General features: G+C 39.5%; 1 protein-coding gene across 1 annotated transcript; it reads right to left on the bottom strand.

The window, feature by feature from the left end:
• Positions 1-1,342: 1,342 nt before the first annotated feature.
• LOC116675154 (teneurin-3-like) lies at positions 1,343-10,042 on the bottom strand. Its single transcript, XM_032507188.1, has 3 exons — positions 9,921-10,042; positions 2,891-3,076; positions 1,343-1,524 (listed from the first exon to the last, which is right to left on the bottom strand). Exons 1-3 carry the CDS (start codon positions 10,015-10,017, stop codon positions 1,358-1,360), a joined length of 450 nt encoding a protein of 149 aa, XP_032363079.1. The 5' UTR covers positions 10,018-10,042; the 3' UTR covers positions 1,343-1,357.
• Positions 10,043-10,302: the final 260 nt, after the last annotated feature.

Below are 10,302 nucleotides of genomic sequence, written 5' to 3'. Positions count from 1 at the left end.
CAAAAGCCAACTGTGCGAGTCAGATTATGGTTGCTTAAACCTATTCACGCACATGTAAGAGTACGCCTGTGTTTAGAGACATGGACAGGAGATGAAACAGCTTACAGGAAAACTAAGCCTAAAGCAGAGCCAGGATTTCATGTTCTACGTCAGAAATGTCCAATATTATATTTGCCTGTGCCTGTACTGAACTAGTCTTCTAAAAGCATAAATATGTATTGACTATCCCAAGACACAAAGAATGTTAACTATACAATGTCAAACATAGGGTATCTACTAGGGAATAAGTGGAACATTAACAACTCAGTATGTTCTTTCTTTTCATTGTTTTGTTTTTGTCGGTACTTGTTCTGTTTCATGCTTAATTTCCCCCTTTTTTTTGATCCAGCTTCAACATACTAGAAAGTGGATCACGTCACTAAATGTGATTGTTAAGAGCAGTAACAAGCTGTAAAGCAACCTTAAAAAACAAGTCAGCAATATCAAACCAATTCCTAACACAACGGTAAAAAGCCAGGAATCTAATGATGGAGGTAAACATACCTCATTCATTTCCTCAGATTTTGAATTTCTGAGCTATTTCTTTTAACTTTTGATGAAAATAACAATTTACCGCAAATATGGTCCGGTTTTTTTTCAAGAAATTTAGGAGGCTGAAGTAGGCATTTGATGACAAACACGCAGTGTTAACCCTCTGAGAGGCAAAAGACGCAGCAGTGAGTCCAAGCGATGTTGACAACACTCCTACTCAAAAAGCGATATTACGAAATTCATTTTAGACATTTATTTACAATTTTTATTTATATATTAAGCTACTTTTGTGAACCCAAGACTTTTGCAAAGGCATTTCAAGTGCCGAAACCATTGACTGTAGGTATGTTTGAGAAATATTTCCACTTTAGAGCCAAATTATGTCTTATGCATTGCTCTGGAACAGCTCTATAGAAAGCTGAGTTTGGTCTGAACATTATGATATAAAACACATGGGGATCAGTTTATATCTAAACACCCTAAAAAGGAGAATTCAAGAAGATATCTAAAAGTGCCCTTAGACCTCAGAGGGTTATTAAATGTGATTTTATCAGGATAAACCCCTAGAGATACATCTTCTCATTTTCAACGGTGTCTCAGCATTTGTAAAATCACATGTAAGGTAAAAAAAAACCTCTCCAGGTTTAATTCTATCTTATAAGATAGTATCTGAGTTTGCATCCTAATAGGCAACAGAAAAAAAGCCATTGTGCATTTGGGTAAGGACAATCCTGAAATGAACAGTAATAGTGCATGTTTTCAGAGCTGGCAAAACGATAGAGGGGATGAGCGGAAAAAAACAGAAGATATCCAAGGCATCCAAAATTTAAAAATAAGTTCGCAATAAATATGTAAATAAAATAACCACTGAAGCAGCCACAGCTTCACATGGAGAGAACGGCAAAGGAAGAAGGGACGACGACAAAAAGCAAGTGATGAGGAGAAGAAGAGAAAAGAGCACAATACCTTTTACTCTAATGTCCGGATTGTGAGCTTTAAGAAGGAAGGGGGGGGGAAAGAAAGGAAGCAGATAGATAGAAAGAGAGCATTTAGTCCAGATATTGGGCAGTAGAATAGTAACAAAACCCCTCCAGTGTCACCACCAGTGAAAGGAGACACCAGAGAGAGGGAGAATTTCAATTAGACACAAACAGAGAAAGGGACAGAAAGACGCTATTATTCTTCATCATATTCATCTAAGACACCTCATTAACGCGAGGGAAGGTTATTGGGTCCAAAACCAGTTGACTAGTGTACATATGGATTGCACTGGCTTAAGAAAAACGTAAGCTGAGATATTTCCATGCTGAAAATATTAAAACAGCAAATTAATGAATATGGAAACAGTCACAGTGAGGTCACATTTTCCAGCAGACTTTAACATAAAATGTAAATGTGATGGTTAGTGAATAGAGGACAGGAGAAGAAAGGAGCGAGCCTGTATCCTCTCCCAGCCATACAATCTGTCCAAACACTGTGGCTAAGCACTCTAGTGGATTTCCCCTCATCTCTTTGTCGTTATGCTCTCAGCGTCCTTTCCACGTGTCAGGTGTGTGTGTGTGTTTGTGTGTGTGTCTGTCTGTGTGGTTTGTGACAATAACTAAAGCCAATTTGCAACTCTTTCCACAGCAATACTGTAGCTGTCTTTTTTTTGCTTTTTTTCGCGGTGGTGAACTGAAGCAGCAACAAGGCCCCGTCTCATCTGTTTCACCGTTTAACTGTTACAACACAACAGGATGTTTTCCAACTCGACATGGATACTCACTTAAAAACACAATCCAATGTCAGTAGGTACGGTAGACACCAAGCAAAATAAGGAAAGAAAGGGTTCTTTCCATCAACAATGAGTAACAGCTGTTCTTCAGTGGTTCGGTCGGTGTTTTACGTTTTTTTTCCACTGCTAGATGCCAGTGTATGTCAAGATAAGCTATCTGAGGTTACATGCACAGTTGTGAAAATGTGAAAAACACGTCCTTTACTATTAGGGGTGTCACGATACTAAAACACAGTAAAATAACACGATTCTCGATGCCGATTTCGATACCAAGGGTAAAAAAAAAAATTGACTGAAGTTTAAGTTCGTCATGAAGCAATGCCAAATTGGAGTATAACTTTATTGTCTTGTTAGTGCTATCTGGCAACCCAAAAGTAAAATGGTTTGGGAAAGGCTTTCCTCTCAATCTCTTTGCACAGAGAACATACTCATTCACGCATTTCCATTTTAGGAAAGGAATAAGTAACGCTTGCGTGTGAAAGTATACAATTTTTTGGGGATATTGAGAAAACATCTCGCAGTCTCACTTTCCCTTCTTACACTTTTCGTGTAGTGTGTGTGCGCGTGTGTTGTGATCCCACTCACCGATATTACAGTGCTCCCCTGTCCATCCTTGGTCACACTCACACTTCCCCTCCTTACACACTCCATTCTTGCTGCACAGTGGATGGCAGGCCTTCTGGTCACACACAGTTCCTGTCCAGCCCTCCTCGCATCGACACACGCCGCCGTAACAGACGCCGTGGCTGCCACAGACCACTTCACACACCTCTGTTGGACAACGAAAGAAGAAATATTATTACACATGCAAACACAGAAACACAACAGTAGCTGTGATATCTTCTCTGCATTTGTAGGTTTGTGGAACATGAATACTGTACTGAACCATTATCAACAATACTGTGAATATGCTGTGAGAAGATTTATCATGATACTGACAGGATTGTACCTATGTGTGTGTTGTTGAGTGTGTTTGAATGTTGTTGACAGATCCCAAGAAAAGGTCAAGAACCAGTTTATTTCGTTTGTGATCTGTGTGTGTGTGTTTTACATACGAAGCGGCGTGACTAATTGGATGTGTGTTTAACGGTTTTGACAAGACAATACTCACGTAACAGCCAAAGGCAACACAAACAGAACACACACTCACACACAATATTCCTTTCCTCTTGTCTTTGTTTTTATGTCAAGCCATCTGTTACTGATCTGCATTCCTCCTCCAGCTTTTTTTATATCCCACCTCTTTTGTGTGCATCAATACTGTCACTTGTTTCTCTCTCTCTTTTTTCTCCCTCACAGGCAGCAAAGCAATAGATAACATTGCTCATTTATTCAATCCAAAAACAACTTGGGTCCTTCTGCTGACAGATGACCTCTACGGACATGTACATTATGGCTGCAAGGATAGAAAGAACGTGACATTGTCATAACAGCGCAAAACCCTTTACGCCGCCTTCACACTGGCACTCGAAATCAGCTCCATAATACGCAATGTTCCCCCAACGGACGTCGTACTGCACCGCTGAAAGCGTCGGATATGAGACTAGAACGACTCGTTCTCTCGTCAGCTGAGGGCTATAGAGATATAAACAGAAAGGCTGCTGCGTGGAGAAAGTTGCCCAGGATGTAAAGTCGGCTGGTTGAATGTGTAGCCGGATAAAGTCAATATTTCAATGTCTGTTGCAACTATACATTTTAATTGTATTGTAACTGCCCTAATAAGTTTTAAAATTAAAAAATTACATGACAACATGTCGTTATGAAATCACTATTACTTTTTTTAAGTTAAGAATTCAGTTTTGTTTATCAATTCCACAGCAACGCTAACTTACGCTCGGATTGTCGGATAGGAACCATCAGTCGTACGAGTTCAATTTTTTTAACGCATCTGCAGATGGACAATGGGAAAGGTGTTTTGTTTTGGTTGAACGTGAAACTTTTTTCCACGACCATTTTCATGCTTTCCAAATAAGTGAAAGCATCCCTAGGAAGATTTTTGTTCTAGAAAGGGATACATTAAAGCATTTCAAATCGTTTGATGCCCAAATGTCCTATGGGCGTGATTCAAATTCTTATGTTGTTTTAGAAAGTTGTATTGTTTAAGTGAATGTTTGCTGAAAAAAGGTTTACACTGTCAGTAAAGAAAGCACTTTATTCAAAATATAACTTGGTACACAAGTATTCATGTAGCATGGATTGTTAAACACTATGGATTTGTCAATACAAATAAATATTGTAGAAATAATGTAATGTGGTGTATTGTTTTTTGTTTTATGTAGTCTTTTTCACCTAAACTTAATTTTATATCAACTCTATAAGTGTTAAATAAAACATACTTTAAGTGTTGATTGTTAACACTATTAAGGAGTTTACATTAAAATGACTCAAGGTTAGAGTTTTATTTTACTCTACATGGGATTAGTGTTTAACTCCCACAGTAGTTCAGTTTAACTCCTGAAAAGGGTTAAAAGATCAACTCCTACAAAATAGTTACTTTAACTCTGCCCTAGAGTTATTTGATGGTCTCACATGTACACTCAAATTGAGTTGATTTAAACTCCCAGAGAGTTTATTCCAAAGGCTCAAATTTGCTGTGTGGATGAGCAACAGACACGATTATTTTCCCACCGCACTCGTTTGCATTGTCTGAACCCAGTTGCATGCGGCCTGCGAATCTCCTTAGGGAGTTAATGACTTTTGATACAGCAGCTGTATCTGCTGTGCCAATGTGAAGGTGGTGTTAGGGCGGAGGTCAGACAGGATACATGGGTCGACAAAGCATTTAATTGTGTTTCCCATTTCCTCTATTGACAAGTTTGGTTTCCTTTAAAGGTTCCATGGCATGAAAATGTCCCTTTATGAGTTTTTTAACATTAAGATGAGTTCCCCCAGCCTGCCTATGACCACCCCAGTGGCTAGAAATGGTGATAGGTGTTAACCGAGCCCCGGGCATCCTGCTCTGCCTTTGAGAAATGAAAACTCAGATGGGCCAATCTGGAAACTTGCCCCTTATGAGGTCATCCCCTCCCCCCTCCTCTTCAAAAGATACAGACTCAAAATGGCACAGCCTAAGGAAAGCTCAGTGTGGGACTGGCTCTAGTGCTGGAATTCAAGGCTCAATTTTGGGAAAGAGACTTCAGATACAGTATTAGGGGACCACTAAGGTCTATATTAAAGAGACTTCAGATACAGTATTAGGGACCACTAAGGTCTATATAAAGAAACTTCAGATACAGTAATAGGGGACCACTAAGGTCTATATAAAGAAACTTCAGATACAGTATTAGGGACCACTAAGGTCTATATAAAGAGACTTCAGATACAGTATTAGGGGACCACTAAGGTCTATATTAAAGAGACTTCAGATACAGTATTAGGGGACCACTAAGGTCTATAAAAAAGAGTCTTCAGATACAGTATTATGGGACCACTAAGGTCTATATAAAGAGACTTCAGATACAGTATTAGGGGACCACTAAGGTCTATATTAAAGAGACTTCAGATACAGTATTAGGGACCACTAAGGTCTATATAAAAGCGACTTCAGATACAGTATTAGGGACCACTAAGGTCTATATAAAAGAGACTTTCAATACAGTTAGGGGACAGCTAAGGTCTATATAAAAGAGACTTCAGATACAGTATTAGGGGACCACTAAGGTCTATATAAAAGAGACTTCAGATACAGTATTAGGGGACACTAAGGTCTAATAAAAGAGACTTCAGACACAGTATTAGGGGACCACTAAGGTCTATAAAGAGACTTCAGATACAGTATTAGGGGACAACTAAGGTCTATATAAAAGAGACTTCATATACAGTATTAGGGGACCACTAAGGTCTACATAAAAGAGACTTCAGATACAGTATTAGGGGACCACTAAGGTAAGGTCTATATAAAAGAGACTTCAGATACAGTATTAGGGGACCACTAAGGTCTATATAAAAGAGACTTCAGATACAGTATTAGGGGACCACTAAGGTCTATATAAAAGCATCCAAAGGGCACCATGCCATGGTGCGTTTAAGCATGACCACCATCTTTCCCTGACCTTAAACAAGTTGTTTTTGTGCCTAACCTTCCCAAACCATGTCCATAGCAGTGGCAGATCAGAAAACAGCTAAATTAATTTCAGAAGGCACTGTCAAATGATGTTGTGCTGTTATGATCATATAGGTTTGTTGTTGCATAGCAAATCATCAGTCATTTGGGAATGCAATGACAAAACCTATATCATCATTTTGTTTTGAAGCACTTGAAATGCAACAATTTGGTTTGCAAATACTTTTAGGAGTAAACGTAATTGCTGCCTTGGTATGATTTTATGACTGATTCATATGATGATGATATGAACTCGCGCTAATGCTAACTCTTAGACCTTCATGACAGCAGGTGTGGTAAAAACACTACCGCTTTTGTCGAAAGTAGTAGAATAGAATCAACACAAATGGAATGTTACATATAGCCACTTTAAGTCAGCATTGACTTTTTAAATAGTCAACTAGGATTGAACAACAAATTGTTTTCAAATTCGAGATTTGAAAGAATGCAACCCGGTGAGTACCCAGTTCAGCTAATCGTGAAGTGCAATATTTAGTTGAATTTTTGGTGTGACATTTAGTTTCACATCTGTTTATTATTATATTTACTGTTGTTTCATGACTTTATTTAACATGATGGTAGCTGTATATTAGGAGACACAGCGAGAACACTTTATGGTGTTGTGAGAAACTCTTTTGATAATAAGGAGAAAGTTCCCGTTTTTGACTCTAAACTCTTTCAGTGAGTTTAGAGTCAAAATGGCAGTTGGGTCAGGTTTTCTAGTGTTCTAGTAGCTTACTTACTGATCTACAAAGACCTAAAAAAACGTCTCTCTGCTACTTTTCATATCGCCAGATTGTAGCTCTCTGACTGCTTCCACTGTCAGGAGACAGCTCTCCTATTTGCAGCTCCTGTAGTAAAAACCACAGCTGCAGGGTGTCTAACACATGCGTGTCATCTTGAGACCATACAACGTCTATTTTAGTTGCTCTTCATTGGCTTCCGGTTAGTTTAAGAATTGATTTGGAGATGTTTACTGATTTTACTGCTCTAATGTGGTTTAGCCCCAAGCTTTGTCACTGACCTTGTTTCTCTTCACAAGTGTATGTGTGATATCCTCAAAGTACAAGTCTTATGGCTGTTTCAAAGTCTGGCTAACTCTAAAGGGAATATGCTTTTGCCATGGGGAAAGCCAAGCTGTAGGTGGTCAGCGGCTCTCAGCGTCAGATATAACGCAAAAAGCACCCTTCAGCGTTTGGATGGAACGTAGCAGCTCCACTGCGGCACTGTAAGATGACAGTAGTATTAAGAAAGACAACGGTGGAGCAAAGTATGAAACGACCGAAATGCCGCTGTACGAGGTTGGTTGTGGTGGTGGATGGGTCAAACAACACATGGCTTTCACCAGGAAACCGGGGGTTCAGGTTCCCTTCTTGACACAGAATGTACATTTATAACTCCACCCGCCATCTATTCCTAAACCTAACTAACCTGTTCTTCTGCGCTTGTCAGTCCCGACCCACAGCGCCAAAAGTGACGACAAGAGACCTGATGCTAAAGGAGACTTTTACCGTGATAACAAACACCAAAGGCACATAACCAAGCGTCCGTCTTTTACACAATGGGAGAGTGAGAATATGTTGGTTGGGGGTTATCAGTGTTACGTAACTTAATTACAAAATAAAGGTTACATGTGAATAATTTCTGTAAAAGGCTAGGCTACATGTTGCTTTGCATGTTTTACATGTGCACAATGTCTTCTTTTGCCATTCCAGCCACAGCTGTTGAATAAGTGTGATGCTATCCTGATTCTTTTGATTGTTTCTCCTGTTTGAATGTGCAGCGCCGCCTGCCTGACTCTGTATTAGAGTTGCCACTATGGTTACAGATTTTTAAAAAACTTTACAGTACCAGAACCCTTCGGGAAGAAGTTCAAACATAAGTGCAATGCAAAGAATGTTTGCCAGCGGTCATATTCTATCAACGTCCAACTTCAGGGAACATCTGTAGATATTTAAGTTAAGTTAGCTCACAGTTACTGCAAGTACTCCCATTAAATAAAGTAGGGAGACATGTCTACCTTCTGGGATGTGACATCTGCTATTAGTCAGTGTGAGTATTGCTGTAAGGTTAACAGGGCTTCTGCAGGTTTCAACAAGTCAAATGTAAGACTTTTTAAGATCTTTTTAAGAAATGTATGACTGAAATTTAAGACCTATGTCACGACATAAAAGTACAACAAAAAGCAGAGTCACAAAAGTACTTTCAAAGTTAATAAACTTATTAAAATGTACTCACAGCGTGACAGAGTAGTAATGATCGGTCATATACAGCAAATTATATTTAGACTATCGAAAGAAAGAACTGCCACACCACAGAATCAAAAACAAACATCAGTGAGCATTGATGTAAGAGATTAAGATGATTTAAGACTAAAACACAATACCTTTGCAAATCTTGATTTAGATACTGCCAGGTTTAAAGGTTTGAAAATGGTTATCAGTGAAAATGTCTCAGAAATTTAGCGAAAAGTAATCTCAAAGTAAGGACGTTATAAGTACAAGTACAAAGTAACCTTCCCAACACTGCCTGTGGAACTAAGGCATTCCTACCCTCTGAATTATGCTTACAGGTGCAGGCTTGCATAATTAATGTCTTATTCACCTTAGTATTACAAGTCATGTATCCCATCTTTGATGCCTGTACTCATGTTCCTAGGGGCTCACTGTTATCTTAATTACGTTCTGCTCTGTAATTGCTTTTTTGTTTTAATGTTATGCTGATCCTGCTTTCTTTATTCTCGTTTAATGATTCTGTAAAGCACTTTATTTACAGTAACTCTGGGCGCGATGCTTCTTTTCTAAATGCCGTAAAAAAAAAAATTAAGTGTATTCTTTTTTTAGATCGTGTAAGAAATGAGACAGGACCCAAATAGAAAGAAAAAAAACCTCTACACACTAATGGTGGTTGTCCATTGTCAGAGTTGTTTCCCTGCTTCTCATAAAGTATTTCTGATTCTGATTCATTTCTATGGGAGCAGCTGTGCATGGCATTCAGGTGCCGCAGGGGTGGCGAGACAAACTTTCCTTATTTGCATAAAGTTTAATCCAGACAACTTTATGCAAATGAGGAGCAGCCGGCTCAGCTACCCAATTTAGCTAGCCTCTCAAAAGCTGACGAAACTATTTTGAACTGACCATTGTCGATCTGAAATGAAGACAACAACTGTGTGGCCTATTTCTCGCTTAAAATGTTTTCAGAAACACGTTTCGGGGAACTATTTTCGTAAAATAACAGACTGCGTTCCAAACGAGCCGCCATTATGGTCCGTTTTGAAATCCCGGAGCAGACAGCTTCACGTGGGGCGTTCGTCCAATCAGCTGCAGCCATCGGGGTTGTAGGAGGATGTAGACCGTTTTCTTTGCTTGTCAGTGGTCAGTGAAGAGAAATGGTGGTAAGCTCACTAGCGTGAAAAGCTGGGAAGCGGGGCGATCCCATCCGTGAAAACAACGCAAGGATGGCCACCCACCATAAAACACGTTTACACCACAGGGCTTTAAACGTGACACACACCTGAAGAGCAGTCAGGGCCGGTCCAGCTCTGGTCGCAGGTGCAGGTGCTGGTCTCTGCGTTGTAGGTGCCGTGCCCTGAACACTGGTCCGGACACATGGCCTTGGTAATCTCACAACTGGCTCCGCCCAACTGGGACAGTGGCACTCGCCATGAATACACATCCATGGCCGAACAACTGGGGTCTATGCAGTCCACTGGAAACCAGAGAGATGAAGAAGGGGTTAACAATAGCAAATTGTACATTGGTACATCTAGTGTGTACCACACACTAGGGCTGAACGAGTAATTGTTTTCAAGACAAAATCGTGATGTGATTATTCAAATGTAACTACTTAGTTTAGTTTATTCCTCATATGCATATATAAATAATAACTTAATAAT

This window comes from Etheostoma spectabile, unplaced genomic scaffold (assembly GCF_008692095.1).
Source record: "Etheostoma spectabile isolate EspeVRDwgs_2016 unplaced genomic scaffold, UIUC_Espe_1.0 scaffold00001553, whole genome shotgun sequence".
Classification (NCBI taxonomy): domain Eukaryota; kingdom Metazoa; phylum Chordata; class Actinopteri; order Perciformes; family Percidae; genus Etheostoma; species Etheostoma spectabile.
Note: the sequence above shows the minus strand (reverse complement) of the source record. Positions and strands in the feature narration are given on the sequence as shown.